The sequence below is a fragment of the Crinia signifera genome, chromosome 4, assembly GCF_055691185.1.
Source record: "Crinia signifera chromosome 4, ASM5569118v1, whole genome shotgun sequence".
Lineage (NCBI taxonomy): Eukaryota > Metazoa > Chordata > Amphibia > Anura > Myobatrachidae > Crinia > Crinia signifera.
In genome coordinates this window covers 176,244,894-176,261,979 of record NC_139220.1, presented here as the reverse complement: position 1 = coordinate 176,261,979, position 17,086 = coordinate 176,244,894, and the positions used below count along the sequence as shown (strand labels likewise).

The 17,086-nt window shown below is 42.9% G+C and overlaps 1 protein-coding gene across 1 annotated transcript in view; it reads right to left on the bottom strand.

Moving 5' to 3' along the window:
* The window catches only part of GNAI1 (G protein subunit alpha i1), a 77,615-nt gene extending 61,902 nt beyond the window's left edge, over positions 1 to 15,713 (bottom strand). The window contains exon 1 of the mRNA XM_083183064.1: positions 15,225 to 15,713. Within this exon, the coding sequence (XP_083039190.1) occupies positions 15,225 to 15,342 (118 nt within the window). The 5' untranslated portion in view covers positions 15,343 to 15,713. The remainder of the gene's footprint in view (positions 1 to 15,224) is intronic.
* Between the last annotated feature and the right edge of the window lie 1,373 nt (positions 15,714 to 17,086).

Genomic DNA, 17,086 nt, shown 5'->3' with positions numbered 1-17,086 from the left:
AATCAAGTCATCCAGGTTATACCACCTTCATTGAGAAAATAAAACTAAAGTGCAGGAAATCAATTCAACCATCAATATTGAAGGAACAGTGCTAATTTATGATCAATGTTTAAGAACATGTTGTAAGCAATAACTAAATATTCACATGAGATCAGTGTGGCTATATGTACTAAGCTATATAGAGCCCTATTTCAGCATGCTAATTTACACATTCAGGGGCACACAAAAGTTACATTTTGCAGAAATGAAGATATAGATTCAATTTTTTCTTAGTAGGACTCCATTACAATGAGTCAAAGTATATTGAATTGCCTCTAACAAAGCCAACTATTTCTATCACGCTATTGACAAAGCATACTTGCCTACTTTCATCTTCACCTCTCCGGGAGAAGCCCGGAGAGGCAACACATCAGGGGGGCGGGAGCAATGCTGACATTACTTGGCCCCGCCCCCATGACGGAAACCGCCGTGATTCACGGTCAGGGGGCGGGGCTTAAATGCAGCGGTCGCGTCATTTAAGCCCCGCCCCACTCCCCGCGGACCAGTGATTTCATGTAATTTTAACCAGCGGGCAAGGGACGAGCGGGGCAAATGCCAGAATGCGGGAGACTTGCCCACCTTCCCGGGGGGCCGGGAGAAGGACCCGAATTCTGGGAGGCTCCTGGCCATTCCGGGAGGGTAGGCAAGCCTGCAAAAACATCTATGGTGTAGCATATGACTTACTTCTGAAACAAGTCCTAAACATGAAATCCCCACGTAACAAGAGAGATCGCTTTTATATGAAGAATGGAGTGTAGTTATTGAAGTATATGGGCAGTACGGATGGTGTAATGGTTAGCATTACTGCCTCACAGCACTGAGGTCAATACCCACAATGGCCCTAACTGTGCAGAGTTTGTATATTCTCCCCGTACTTGTGTGGGTTTCCTCCGGGTACTCGGGTTTCCTCCCACAATCCAAAAATATACTGGTAGGTTAATTGGCTCCCAAAAAATTACCCCTAGAACGTGTGTGTGTGTGTGTGTGTGTGTGTGTGTGTGTGTGTGTGTGTGTGTACACATGTGGTAGGGAATATAGATTGTGAGCTCCACTGGGGCTTGGACTGATGTGAATCGTCAAATATTTTCTGTAAAGTGCTGCGGAATCTGTGCGCGCTATATAAGAAACTGTTAATAAATAAATAAAAACCACAACGCATATGATAACGGGCAGGATGTATTGCATAGAATATTGGAAAGATGCATTGTCCAGTGATGTTACTGCTGAAGCGACTGCAATATTTGCTTTTTGACAAGGCATCAGATCCCTTTAGGACACCTGCGACAGGATTAAGGGCCTTATTTAATATGGATCACAAAAGCAAAATCTTTCTCTAATGGGCAAAACCATATGCACTGCAAGTGGGGCAAATATAACATGTGCAGAGAGTTAGATTTGGGTTATTTAATTTGTTTGTGTACAGGGTAAATAGTGGCTGCTTTATTTTAGACTGAAGTTAGATTTCAGTTTTAACACACCCCACCCAAATAAAAGGTGGAAACACACTAGATTTTTGTTAAGGATATGCACGATAACAATATCATTGTGCATATCGGCCATTGTATATTGTTAACAAAGCTCATTCCTGCAGCTCATGGGGATAACTCTCTATTGGGAAATGAGCATTGGGCGGTGAGAGATCGCTCAGCACACATTGCTGGTGCATTGCCGTGTGCTGAGTGATCTGTCCTTAACAAGATAGCTCAGCACAAACCTCCCATCGCCCCGTATGTATGGGGCTTTAGTGTAACATGCAACCAAGTCTACTGTGCATAAGCACTACAAAACAAACTCATTCAGCAATATAAAATCAAAGTACAGTATACCAAAATACAAGAGAAAAACTAAGCAACGTGCAAACTCTGTTGTAATCTTTTGTTCATGGTAACATGCAAATGCATCATGAAGAAAGAAGTCACTCATGCATTCTTCAATGCAAATGCTACTGTGACAAATGCAAATTCCTATGCAAAATAATGCAGCAAATACACAGTTGTTGTGAAAATGAATCTGATTTTTAACCTTACATCTACTTATTTTACACTTATAACTAGGAAGCAATGCCATAAGCAGTCTAATAATTTTATGCCTATCCTTCATACTGAATTCCTTAACCCTTTGAGTGCCAAGTGTATTTGTCAAAATGTGTGTGACAATTGGCAAGCAAACATTTGTATTACCTGTAATGTTTACCTTACATAGGTAATTTCTTTATTATTTGAATTTATAGAACAAATATGAGCGATGCTGGCATTTTTAGCGGATATTTTCCACATCTCACAGATGTTTGCACTCAAGGGGTTAAATCTGTGCAGTATAATTTGCAGGAGCACAATATACATGTTGGTTTAATAGCAAGCAAAGCATATTTTGTCCGACAGTATTAGCACTACCAGACTAAATCACACACTTGAAAGAGCTTGTGTGTTGTTATAATTAAGTTCTGATTATTCGTTCTTGAAAAGAGACAATGAATGGTGCTTCTCTACATGCAACATTTTGGATAGTGGATAGCCAGAGCTTGTGTAAACGGCAGGCTAGTTTCTGAAGTAAAGCCCTATACACACACACAGACCAAACTAGACAAGTTTTTAAAATGTATCAATCAGAATATCATTGTCACCAGGCTGTGCATGCAAGATGTCACTGCAAATACAGTTAACTATATTGGCGGTGCCTCTGGTCAGGTAGTGTGTGTGGGGCATAACAAATACGAACAATGTAATGGTTAGCATTACTGCCTCATAGCACTGAGGTCATGGGTTCAATTGCCACCCTGGCCCTAACTGTGTGGAGTTTGTATATTCTCCCTGTGCTTGTGTGGGTTTCCTCCCACAATATAATATACTGATAGGTTAATTGGCTCTCAACAAATGTATTAATTTATTTAGAGTTTCTTATATAGCGCAGCATATTCCGTTGCGCTTTACAATTGGAGACAACAGTGATTAAACAAACTGGGTATATACAAACCGACATGGAGGTAGGAGGACCCTGCTCGCAAGCTTACAATCTATAGGGATAATAGGAGGGATACAGAAGGATAGAATTCCATAGCATGGCAGTCCCATCAGATTACAAGACATTCCTGATGGGATGCATGTGGTATATGTGGTAGGGAATATAGAGTAAGTTCCACCAGGGCAGGGACTGATGGGGAATAAGTGCTATATAAATAAACCTGGTATTAAAAAAAATGTGGATGCCAGTGAATATTGCCATGATTTTTTATTATTATTATAATTTTATTTATAGGACGCCACAAGTGTTTTGCAGCACCGTACAGGGAGACAAAACTTAGCATTACATTGAATAAATAACAAAAATAGAGTACAGGTAAAGAGCGCCACAGTTCAATACACATTACAGCTTAAATATAAGTAGTAAGGACTCGATCAATGTACTACTAGAGGCTTGTGGCCAATGATGGAGATGAGTATGTGGACAAAGATGGTTACTGAGTGTTTGAGTATGGGAGAGCTGTGAGTGAAATGTGAAGAGAAGAGGGCTTTGACAACAGGAGGGAAAAGGGCCCTGCTCTGAGGAGCTTACAGTCTTTGCAGTGTTTTCACTTTTGTTTCTGATTTTTTTCATATTGTAAATGTACTTTGTAAGTTGCTGCAGGTGACTTGTGGTGTTATATAAAGAAAGGACAACGATGACAGAACCAGCATGACCAGATTTAAAAAATAAATAAAAAAACACCTGGGCAGAGCAGTCGTCAACCCCCCTGGCTGTATAAGAGGCAAGAGCAGGTCCGCAATTTCAAAAATCGAACCGGCATCACAGAGTTTACAGTTCGGGAGTCAATCATGAGCGACAGTGGTAGCTCCTGATTGGCTGTCAGACCAAGCTCTGAATGGTTCACAATTTTACATGATCTTTTAAATAGCCGTGCAGTGGCGGACCTGCTCTTATACAGCAGGGGAGGGGGGGTTTGATGACGGCTCTGCCCAACCCCATGACAACGAGCATTTACCCCTGGCAGACCATGGTAACCCCCTGGCAGAGCAGGTTAACCCAATTGCAACGAGCATGTTACCCCCATTGGCAACAAGCATGCAGGTAAGTGGAACTCATGTGGCATAATATGTAATTACAGCAAGTGGTATTATATGTAACACGCATTACAGTGTGTGGCATAAGGTGCAATGACTATTACAATGTTTGGTATAATGTGTAATGGACATTACGGTGTGTGTAAATTGTTGGTGCGCTCCTTCGGCTTGCACTGTAGTTTGTCTGGCTCCTACATTTTCATCTGGGCTCCAATTTAAAAAATAAATAAATAATTGTCGAGACCTGGCATAAAGCAGTATGAAAACTCTAAATACGTCATAGCAAGTAAATTAAAGAACCAGAAACCTTTATTCAATATTCCATTACTGTGCCAGGAAAATGTTCATACATATCAAACTTTCCCAGTTGTTGAATATGTAAACAGAATAACATCTTTATAAATAAAACAAAAAATACGCCTAATTACTATTTAAGGTTGGCACTTGTTTAAAAAGAAAATATTCGGTCACTAAAATAGGACGTACCACAGGCAAAATTAAAATAAATATGTCACTGTACACAATGTTGTTAAGCAGGTTTTATTTGTTCTTTCATACCCTTATCTGGTCTCACTTATGCAGTGCTGGTAGCAACAAGTCACTTTCCATCATTCAGAAAGTTCTGGGTGGTGAAATCAAAACAGTGGATGACACTATAAAAAAAATAAACTAAAAGACAAAAACGTGTGCACAGTAGGAGCTCAGCAGTGCCAGTGATTATGTCTGCATCGCTGACAACATATGCAAGTAATAGGGACAGTAGCAGCAGCTTTGAAGTTCCATAACCGCATACAAAAGAAAGCATCACCAAATAAATTCATATCCATAGTAATTTACACTGCAGGTGGTCTATTTTACCTCGTAACACACTATACTCTAGTAAAAACATTAACACCGTACTGACCACAGATGACAAACTACACATTTTATGTATACCTATTTTAAATTACTGCATTAACCCTTCAAGTGCCAATGTTGCTGTGAGCAATACTCAAAAGATCAGCTAAAAATGACAGCGCCGCTCACAGCGCCTGTTCTTTTAGTATAAATAAATACAGCCAAATTAAATCGATTGAAGTTTACTTAAATATTACACCCACAAAAGAACAGTTGCTGTGAGCAATGCTCATATTTTTTGCAGATATTTTGAGAATCTCTCATAGCAATGGGTTTAACTGACAATCAGAGAACTTTTACTTTAGACTGAGAAGGATAAGTATCAAATGTATGAGCTAAAAGAAAGCTAGGAGTTGGGCTGTATGGATATTTAGCTAGATTTTCTAGAGTCTCCTTTTCTAGACACAGGCGACAATTAGTACAGACATTGTTTTAGCGTACAGTACCTTATTGTAGTGGGACTACACTCAGGTCGTTTAAAGCCCAATTTCTAAGCGATCTGATTAGATCACTTAGAAATGAAGCACAAATCTGTGTGTATGTGCGACAGCAATGTGTGGCATGCAATATAATTCTAGCAAGTCACCCATGCTCTCTATTGAGAACATGGGCAGGGACTGATCACACAACACATATCACTGCTACAGCGCTGTGTGATCTAGATTGCGGTGCACAAAGCATTACTGTAGATCCAAAAATCACAGGCGCACACACACACACACACACACACACACACTATATCAGTGATGGCTAACCTTGACACTCCAACTGTTGTTGAACAAAAAGTATTTGGCCACACCTGTTAATTATTAAATTCAGGTTTTTCAATCAGAACCGTTGCCAGGTGTATAAAATCAAGCACCTTAACGCGCAGTTTTAATTTGCAAACATTTGTGATACAAAATAGGTTGTTCCATCGGAACCGGTTGAAAAGTGGCCAAATAGGACTAGTTTATGGGGACTTTAGTGATATTACTTGAAAGTTAAACCATTTAGGAACAACCTTAGCCACAAACCAGTTGGGATCAACTGCTAAAGGCGCATGGTGCACAAAAGTTGCCAAAACTCTGCTGATTCCATAACTGAAGAGTTCTGAAATTATACTGTCATTAACGTAAGCCCAAAAACTGCAGCAATAGCTTAACTATATGGGTTTTCATTGCTGCACAACTGCACGCAAACTACATACCAAGTCCAATGCCACTGGTTTGTGGAGTTCTGTGCGTAAGAACTTGACTGGCCTGCACAATGCCCAGACCTCAACCACACTGAACATCTTTGGGATGAAGTGGAATGGAGTTTGCAATCCAGGCCTTTTGCCCAACATTACTGTCTTTTGCAGAAACCTTCCAAAATCTTGTGGAAAGCCTTCCAGGAAGAGTGGAAGCTGTTAAAGCTGCAAAAGGGGTGTGGCTTAGGTAGACAGTGACAAGGTCAATACAAGCAAACTATTCATGCGAGTGTTCATGGTTTTTGGAGTCTATGTCGACATGGACCCCCAATTTGTGCGGCAAGAAAGCGTCAAGCCATTTACCATTCTCAATTGTAGTTAACATGGATAGTAAACTACAAACAAATTAGAAAAAGAAAAATTGTAAAAAAGGAAAAACTCCTGTCGACCTCTTGTTGTGTACGTTGTTTGCATGTGATGACTTTTTGTTAATGTAATACTTTTGCCTGTCGACCGTTTACCTGTTGACCTATTGACCAGATATCCTGCAAAATGGGGAACAACTCATTAAAGTATATGTATTTGAATACAATTCCATTATAGTTCCTTTTGGTGCAATGGTCTGGCCACCAAATATTTTTGTCCATATTGTGTATTTGTTCGCAGCTCCAAAGAACTGCATACAAAAACTTGGTGTTATTGCAACAGCACTTCACTACACATACATATACTGTCGGTGAACCAACCACATTGTGCTGTTCATTTACTCAACAAATTGAACATTTTTGTTTTTACTGTATAAAAATGTTTGTGAACTACGAATAGATAAAAAAAGCCTATAATCAATAACAGTAAAGTATAAAATTACAGTTGGCCACAGATTCTATTCAGCCAGAGTTGGGCGACAACATTAGTGATCATATTTTTTAATGTATAGGTAATGGTTAAAATGTACTATATTTGGAAGGCAAGCTATTGTGAAACCACAGGTCCCAGCCTAGTTTATCAGCTAGGTGGCACAGTATTCTGGGATTTTTAGCTTTACAACAGCTGCAGATCCACAGGTTGGGCAGGCCTATTATAAAGATGCAGCACCGCTCATCCAATGTTGGGGCACGCCAGACCAGCCCCACTGGCAAGCGGATGTTACACCTGACTGGGACGCGCGAGCGTCCCACACGCACACTCGGCCCAGTTTCCCGTCGCAGGGGACGGGAACCGTGCCGATGTCCGTTCAGGGAGACGGGCAGGGTTAGGGATGGATCTCCGTTTGTAGGGGATGCACGTGTGTCTCTTGCGTGCGCATCCCTTTCCGGTGGCTGGTGAATCTACCGCCAGCACCTGCCTGAATGAGAGGAGCTCCATCTGTAGATCTTCTTACCCAAACACTTAAAACAATAGATTCTCAAACTTTGCCCTCAACTATCCAGACATATGTCATGTTGTCCAGGTCTTCATATAGAATTAAAATAGGAAATAAAATAGGAACAATCATACCCCTTTCAGATCATAAATGCCGGGTCGCACCTAGGATTGGGACAGGTCCGTCCCAGGAGCGACCCGGCATTTGCGGTGCTAGCCCCCCACAGCAAACTTAATTGTGCTAGATCGCTGATATGAGAAAGGGGGCAGAGCTTCTTCGGATGTCAGTGGAGAAGGCAGCCCTTGGAGCAAATGCGGCTTCCTCCCTATAGTGTGAACGTGCAACCCAGCTTAACCATTTACATGGCAAAGCAGCCTCTTAATCACTTTAAATCTGGTACGGAATGTCAGTTTGCTGGACCCAGGTTTTATCAAAGGGCTGTTTCACACAGCACAGAGAACCGGGCCTGATCCAGGTTACGTGATGTGATTTAGAAGGGGTCTTGTTGTGTTACAAACCAAACACCTTCTACAGATGCAGTACATCAGGGGTGGCCAACCCGTGGCTCGCGAGCTGCATCTTCTCCCACTTTTCTGTAACACATGGTGAGTATTATTGAACTGGCACTGAAGATGTTGCTTCTGCCGGCATCCTCCTAGCGCGATAGCACATGCGCCTGATCACTCCTCATGCGGCCACAACCCGGCAACTCTGGATGCGCCCGAGCCTCGGCTGCATAAGGAGTGATCCGGACAGTTCAATAATACTCACAGCCTGTGCTGCTCCTGCTCTGCCTGCCATCCTCATCCCCTCCTGGCTGCCCACCAAGGTCACTGATAAGCAGAAGCCAATTTTAAGGAATTTTTAAACTAAACTGTTGTTTTATATTGAGGAACAATATGGTGTGTGTGTATACACACACAGATGGAGCCAGTTTCACTCATCGGCGCTCCTGTTGCCGAGACAGGGATGCGAGATTGTCTCACATGCACACTCGTCCCATTCTCAGCAAACAGCGCATCGAGACAGAAAGATATGGCCCTCTGGCCGGATAGACAAAACTGTCTCCATCTGTATATAGGCCACAACCCATTTTAAAAAAGGGGAGTGGCCTTTCAGGAGCTAGGCCTCTGATTGGTTGGCCACCCCTGCAGTACATCATTAATGCAGTTGCGCACAAAAATCTCTCAGCATGCCAGGACCAACGAGATTGTTATGGTTGGGTGCCTTGTCTTAAGGCATGTTCACATGGTGTGATTTTTGCTAGTGGCTGATTTTGACTAAGTGATTTTTTCTGTGTTCACTTTGATAGTCTGATCTAATCAAAATTGCCTTTCCTGCACAGTACCTTTAGCTATAATGCGATGTGACTAAAACACCAGGAGACTGCAGATTAATAGTTTAGCATGTATTAAAAGGGGCATGGAAACTAGGGACTCAAAAGTGATTATGCCACTGTACAAGGCATTGGTTAGACATCATAGAATTTGAAAAAAACCAAAGAGGAGCAACAAAGCTTATTAGGGGAATGGAGAATTTGAGCTACGAGGAGAGATTAAGCAAGCTGGGACTATTTACACTAGAGAAGAGACGTTTAAGGGGGGACATGCTCAACATGTACAAATATATCCGGGGCCAATATAAGGAAATCTCAAGCACCCTTTTTACTGCAAGAAAGGAATCTAGGACGCGAACACACGAATTTAGATTAGATTAGAGGAAAGAAAATTTTGTTCCCTCAAAAGAAAAAAAATCTCTATGGTCAGAGCAGTCAAACTTTGGAACTCTCTTCCTGGAGAGGTGGTGTCTGCAGATACAATAAATACGTTCAAAATAAGGTTGGACAAGCATTTATTGGATAAAAACATCCAAGGGTACTAATAAGTATCATATTCTGTCTTTTACAAGGGATAAGCTATTAAAACGTAGGTTGAACGCGATGGACGCAAGTCTTTATTCAGCCTTATCTACTATGTAACTATATGTGACTATGTAAATAGTTGCACATTGTGCATGATGGCGCTTAAGGGTCATACACCCTGGGCATTTACAGTCCCATTTCTGAGCAATCCGACTAGACCACTTAGAAATGAAGCATGGGTTACTTTGTGTGTATGGGCAACGCCGATGTGCATGCCGTCAAAAATCTAGTCATCACTTGTGTTCTCTCTATTGAAAACACAGGCAGCAACAGATCTCTCAGCACACATCACTGGTGTATCGCTGTGTGCTGAGCGATCTGTAGTTGACTAGATGGCTCAACACGAAGCTCCTGTCGCTCCGTTTGTACAGAGCATATCGCTGCATCATAGCACTAAATAAGCAGATTCAGAGGGGTAAATTTACTAAGATGAGAGTTCTATTGAAGATGTTATGTTAGTATTGGAAGCCAAACATTTTATTATCTTCAAGAAAGTGCTACGTAAATAAGTAGAATTGGTCGCTATGGGCAACATCAGTCTTCAATAGAACTCTCATCTTAGTAAATTTACCCCAGAGTATCATTTGCACACAAATATCTGTGTCACATATTAAATTAATCAACAGAGTCTCCTGTTGGGTCATAGTTACACTGTGTTGCGTGGACATTCTGAAGTGGGCGGGCCGCTGACATCCAGTGATATCACTTGCCCGCTGCTGACGCTCACATCAGTGGGCGATTTCCATGGGAATGTCCATGAAATGCTAGGCGTTCCCATGGGCGTGACTATCCGCCACCCTACACCCCCCCCCCCCTGCAATATTGGGTGCATTTACCCGGCTGTTCACACCAGTAATATGCACATGCTCAGAAATGCGCATGCACCCACCATTGGTTGCAAATGGACCTCAATAAGGTCTATTGTGCAGTGTGTATTGTGCAGAAACACACAAATCAACCATACACACAACCATATGCCTGATTTTCCCATAAATTACAGATTGAACAGATATAAAAGTTATAGACCCCACACATACATGGGAGAAGGGAGATTTTCTCTTTGCAGATTTGGCTTCCTTAGTAGCTGTTTTGCCTTTTGGAATATACACCCATGCTTCATTTTTTTGTCTACAGTTTGTAAGTGCAACTTTTAAATAAAAAAAAATGTCCATTTAAAAGGCAACCTGCACTATCATTTCTTCCATCTCCCTTTATGTACATGATTAAATTCATGAGAGAATGGAGTTTGCTTTTCTTTTATGTTCTGATACCCCATTACCTGAATTGAAATATCAAAGGACCTTTATTTGGTGATAACAATTTCATTATTATACATATCCAAGTACGCATGGGGTTGATTTTATATAGTGTGGCGAGTGCAGCGAGCCACCGAGCCCGAAGCGTGGCGAGCCCCACGAGGGGACGCTGATTACTTTACATGTATTCTGCGTCCGCTCGCCACGCTTCGGGCTCGGTGGCTCACCACACTATATAAAATCAACTCCATGCGTAGTTGGATAGTGGGGGTATGAAATTACCCCTGGGTGACTATACAATTGAAAATTGGGTCTTTACAATAAAAAATCGCATCGCATGAATTGTATGCCACTATATTGCATGCGATGCCCAAAAATTTTTTATCACTGGAATCACTATATTTTTTGGGTTATTATTGAGCGCTTTGTGTCTAGGTTATCACTTGTTTCTCTAGATTATTGCAAATGAGACAAGGCGGTATTCTGTTACATGTGGTGCTTTACTGCAACTAATTTCCCCCGATATGCTAGTTTATTAGCCCGGATGCCAGCACTTATCGGAGATCAAAAGACCATATTTTTTCCACTATAGCTGCCATGAAAGTGCATAGGTCAGCAGCATTTCACAGACCCTGTGTGTTTTTTGCAAGACTAGAGGGTAATTTGCGGCACTTAACAAGCGAGTTAATAATGGGAAAGCCTGAAGTGTCCATTGGGCTTTTATAAAAGCTATTTTGCGGTGCACCGCTACAGTGTATAATTCGACACACCTCCTTATTAATGGTGGTTTAAAAAGGGAAATACCTTTGATGATGATATTTATAAGTAATGCAAAGTTCAAAACCCTGCAAGTGTACAAGCATTCCTCACTATACTCCACACTCTTCCCATCCCTGCATGCAGAAGAGCAACATTTCATAGCATTTACACAGCAGGTATAGTTACTATCTAGAGCTTAAGAAAACCAAGAACGCTGTTCTCATAAGAATTTTTTTGAGTAATAAAAAAAAAAAAAAAAAAAAAAAAAAAAAAAAACACACACACCACTATGGTTTAAATATAGATTTAAATATAGATTTATATTAGGTACTCTTGACCTAGAAGGGCGCCCACGATTTTGATCTTGGGCATCGCAAGGTAAAAAAATCGTATCGGTCGCATCGGATGCGACCAAAAAAATCGCATGCGATGCGACCGACGCGATTACCGCGATTTCCCGTAGGAAACAATGTTAAATGTCCCAATTGACCCGATTTTCCATAGGGAACAATGTTAAATGGCCCACCGAGGCCAAATAGGCACCCTGAAGTGTGAATTGGCCCCCCCAATTGTTAACGCCACCCCACGATCAACGTGAACCCGAAGTGTGGCGGCGATACGCGTCCTACGACCTTTTCATACCCCCACTATCCACGTCGGCGTGGAGTTGAGAATAGAAAGTGTGGCGAGCGCAGCGAGCCACCGAGCCCGAAGCGTGGCGAGCCCGGCGAGGGGACGCGGACACCTGTGAAGCCCGCGAGGGGACGCGTATACCTGTGAAGGTATCCGCGTGCGCTCGCCACGCTTCGGGCACGGTGGCTCGCTGCGCTCACCACACTTTCTATTCTCAACTCCACGCCGACGTGGATAGTGGGGGTATGAAAAGATCGTAGGACGCGTACCGCCGCCGCTCGCCACGCTTCGGGTTGACGTTGATCGTGGGGTGGCGTTAACAATTGGGGGGGGGCCATTTCACACTTCAGGGTGCCTATTTGGCCTCTATGGGCCATTTAACATTGTTCCCTATGGAAAATCGGGTCAATTGGGACATTTAACATTGTTCCCTATGGGAAATCGCGGTAATCGCGTCGGTCGCATCACACGCGATTTTTTGGTCGCATGCGATGCGACCGACGCGATTTACATTTTTACATGTATTTCTATGTAAAATCGCGGGCATCGCATCGGTCGCATGCCATTATAATGGCATGCGATGTACATGCGATGCCCGCCCTTCTAGGTAAAGAGTACCTTATATTATAGTGAGGAAATGTAAATGTCCTACCACTAAAGTTGTTATGGGTTTCCATTTAGCCTTGGTTTGTCAACAATAACTGTACTTTTCTATTTTAAAGACCCACAATCAGATTAAAGGGGTGTACACACGCTTCAATTTTGAACGGGTTTTCGATATGATTTTGCTTATAAAAGCAAATTGTAAATCTAACAGTTTTTAAGACACTTTCAATACACATTTGAGTCGTGTGCTCCAGTTTTCTCTATATTGAAAAGAAAAATAGACCGTGCAGGCAAGGAAATATCAAATTCAATCCAGTAAATCAAATGTGTACACTGTGCCTTGAAAGCACATTGAAATGGATATCGAATGCAAAAAAAAAAAAGGGGGTGCAGATCCAAATGTGAAATCGAATGGAAAGCAAAGGCCAAATCGAAAGGTGGTGTAATTGGGGAAATCAAAGCGCGTGTATACACCTTAATGAGGATACCGTAATAAGAATATAGCCTACAGCAGTTTATATTATTAGCTAAGGTCATTATTAGCTCAAATTGCCTTAACTATTTATTATGAACAGAATCTTGAAACAAAACAAACAAAAAAAAGCCACATGTAAAACAAAATATTCTAAATAGAAGATATTTCAACATCAATTTTCTCATACATCTACAGGCCTTTTATCTATTCTACCAACGCTGATCAAATTGCAAATTTGCCGAGTTCAATCAGTTTTGGATCAGAATTGAGAATGTCCAACATGCGCCACAAAATCAGGCACTGGACCAATGTAGAATTGCCCGATAGCTGTGTGACCCATAGACTACAATGATTTACCAATGCCCCGAGAAAAGGGATTATCTTGCAACCTGTAAACCTCATGAATTAATATTTTTATTCAAATAGTACTACGTGAGATCAACTATTTCTCTAGATTGGTATATGTTGAAGCATTAAAATATAAACATTATTACATATCATTTAAAACATGAAATAACATTTTTAGCAATTTCAGTATTTCCACTGAAAACCAGCTTTTTAGAAGACAAGGCATTGCACAATAAAATATTTGATACGACATATGGCTAAATATATTTAGAGTGCAATTTCCAGGTAGAACAAACAAATGGCACCGATGTGTGTAACCGAGTAACTACAGGATACTGGCACCTTTGTCCCCAGTGTATTTAGAAAAGCATTTAGAGAATGTGACAGATTTTTCCTAATTAAAACATTCACACAACAGGTAAACAGAGTTAAGCCAATGTACTAGATAGGAACATTTGCTGATTTCTGTGGGCGTTGGAGTCACAGATACTAGGACAATACAGCAGACAGCATAGCTTTTTTAAAGAACCGCAAAAAAAAAAAAAATCGGTTAGTGATCCTTACAGTAATCAACTAGGTAACGTGGATCGCAATCACTTCATGACTTGCTGAAAACACTGCAACATATTGCAAACTTTTAGGATTGATGAATAAATTTCATTTAAATGTAATATTCCATACTATAAATATTAAAATGATAATGTTTTATGTAATAGGACATGCCCTAGAGGCAGGCTAGTATGAAATATTGTTTTTATAAAAATATTTCCCAAGATTCAAAGCAAGAAAAGTGGTTGGACCCCACCAGGTTACAAAATGAGTGTGGGAGTGGTTTCCAGATGGCCATATAAGTAATGGTCAGGTCTTACCTAATACCTATTGCAAGTTGCAACTGCAAAGATGAAGTATTACTTTCCAATAAGATTACACACCAAAAAGGTAACTTTTCTTCAACATTTCTACCATTATGGGAAGCATATAAAGAGGGTCACTTTAAAACAAAACATCCTGACCACAAAAACTGTTCAATAAAAATAGGTTTGAATGTCAGCAATAAATAATGAGCAATTCTGTTAGATCCACTAGATAAATGTGTATAACGTGTACACAATACTGTGACATTTCCAAATCAGTGGCTAGTGACACAATGGAGAGGAATGTGTTACATTATGACAGACTGCTGTTCAAAACTAGCTGTCACATAGACTTGGCTACAAACTTTACATGATGACTTCCATATGATCAGCAAGGAGCCTGAATGCAGCTGCACAACATGACATTAGTGAGGAGGATCAGTTACACGTACGCAGGGGACACAGAGTGCAGTAGGCAGACCCACAGGCTGCTATCCACTATATCCTGCAATGAAACACATTAGCTGGACCGGGGAATAATGGCACACACACCACACCACACCCCGTGTCAGCCGGTGCAGCAGTGATGCTCCAGGTAGGCCAGTCCTCAGGGTAGGTAGCAGCACACGGGGCCGCACCCTGCCCATGCATCATCCCGCAAATCACAGCGGTGCTACAGCAGCTGGCAGAGGCCTGTGTGTGGGGATGCGGGCCTCCCTGACAATAAAGGGGGTAGCTGAGCGTGGGGATGAGGTGATCTATGGGAATGTCTCCATAGCTGACCGGGCACTGGGATGACAGGCACTGCCGGAGTTAGGTTACTATACACATGGGGCATGCATACCGAGCAGCAGTAACTTGACCTCCCGGGCAGCCTTCTCGCCATCCTCCCTCAGGTTCCTGTCGATCATCTTACTCCTCTCCACCGCCGCCTTGTCCTCCGCGCTCAGCGTACATCCCATGGCGACAGCGCTGCTGGGGCACTCTGCGGCGCAGACACACAGCCAGGGAGGCTCCGCTCGCCTCTGCTCCGGTTGGTGGGTGGGCTGGGGAGAAGCCGAGCTGGTTGGGGACAGGCGCTTGGTAACGAGCTACAGTGAGCGGTGTGTGTGCGTGGTCTCCGGAGACGGGGCTGTGCGGTAAATGAGGGATAATGATGCTGCGGAGCCGGCCAGACGCGCACTCCCCAGGCTCCGGCTGCTGCTCCCCTCCCTGAGCGTCGCTCACTGCTATCTCCTATACACGGATGACGGCGAGCGGCACCGCGCATGCGCCGCCAAACCTTTGCCTACACCCCAAGGGTATCGCCTTCCACACTCACTACAGTGCCCGGATGGAACAAGCGGCTCCCTCCACACCCCTCTCTCGCTATTGGATGGCGAGATGTAGACGCAGCCTCTTTCGACTTCTTCGCTGCCAGGCCAACCGCCAACGTAACAGCGGTGTAGTGTAGTGCGAGGAGGCGGTTGAGTCGCGCGCGGCTAGGAAATGGTTAAACTCTCGGGCGGCCGATGTGACGTCACACCGGGTCTATATAATGCGAGGGGACGAGGCGGCGGTGTATTATTTGAAAATAAATGTGTTAACGGTTGCGTGTGAGCGAGCTCCGTGTATGGGGCTCCCGCCGCCCACGTGGTTGTGACGGCGTGACTGGGGGTTTTGTTGTACTGTATGAAGCAGTGGTAAGGTAGAAATGATAATGTGCTTTATCACCGGCCAATCAGCTCCTAACTGTCCCCTTTTAAACCCAGCCTTTAACTTAACAGTCAGAAGCTGCTTAGCCAGTGATAAAGTACCAGGCACTTTATCACTTCTCCTGCCTTAGCACTGCTTCATACATCTACCTGTCAGTGGTGCATGTTCTGGACCATCAAGTGATGGCTGGGCTTCCGCCACCAGAAGAATTAGAAAACAAAATTCATAGATTCGGGGAATGATCTTTTTCCACATGTACAATCACCAGTACTTGTTTCCTAGCACGGCGCCCATCGCATGCCTTAATTAGTGGTATGCGATGGGACCCGATTTTCGGGTCCTAAGAGCCGCGCTGTACAATTTTAATATTGCATCGCATGCCATTATAATGGCATGCAATGCGATGTGATGCAATTTCTAATTGTACAGGCACCCTGATGGGTGATGATTACTATGTAAAATGCCACCCCCACTATCAACGACAACCCGAAGCGTGGCAAGCGCAGCGGTACGCGTCCTCTGACCTTTTCATACCCCCACTATCCAAGTTGGCGTGGAGTTGATTCTATATAGTGTGGCGAACCAACTGGCCCCGAATCGTGGCGAGCGGACGCGGAATACATGTGAAGTTATCCACGTCCCCTTGCGGGGCTCGCTGCGCTCCGCACACTATTTTATTCTCACACCTCGCTCTAGTGGATGGTAGGGCATGAAATACCGCCTGTCGGCACATGTCGGCTCAAAAAAAACTGAAAAAAACTCATGTCGACCCAGACACTGTCAACCTAATGGTAGTTTGACCTTTTCGCATGTCGACCATTTTGCATGTCGACTTTATTACTTGTCGAACTAATGGTGTCTACCTAATGGTTGTCTATCTTTTTGCTGTAGACAAATAGTCCGGATCCCGCAATGTTTACCATGTGGCTAAGGCTACGCTCAGCTGCTTTTGCTCTGCTCGCTGTAATGGCGAGACTACCTCACCGCGTGTGTTACTCAGGCTGTGCCTAG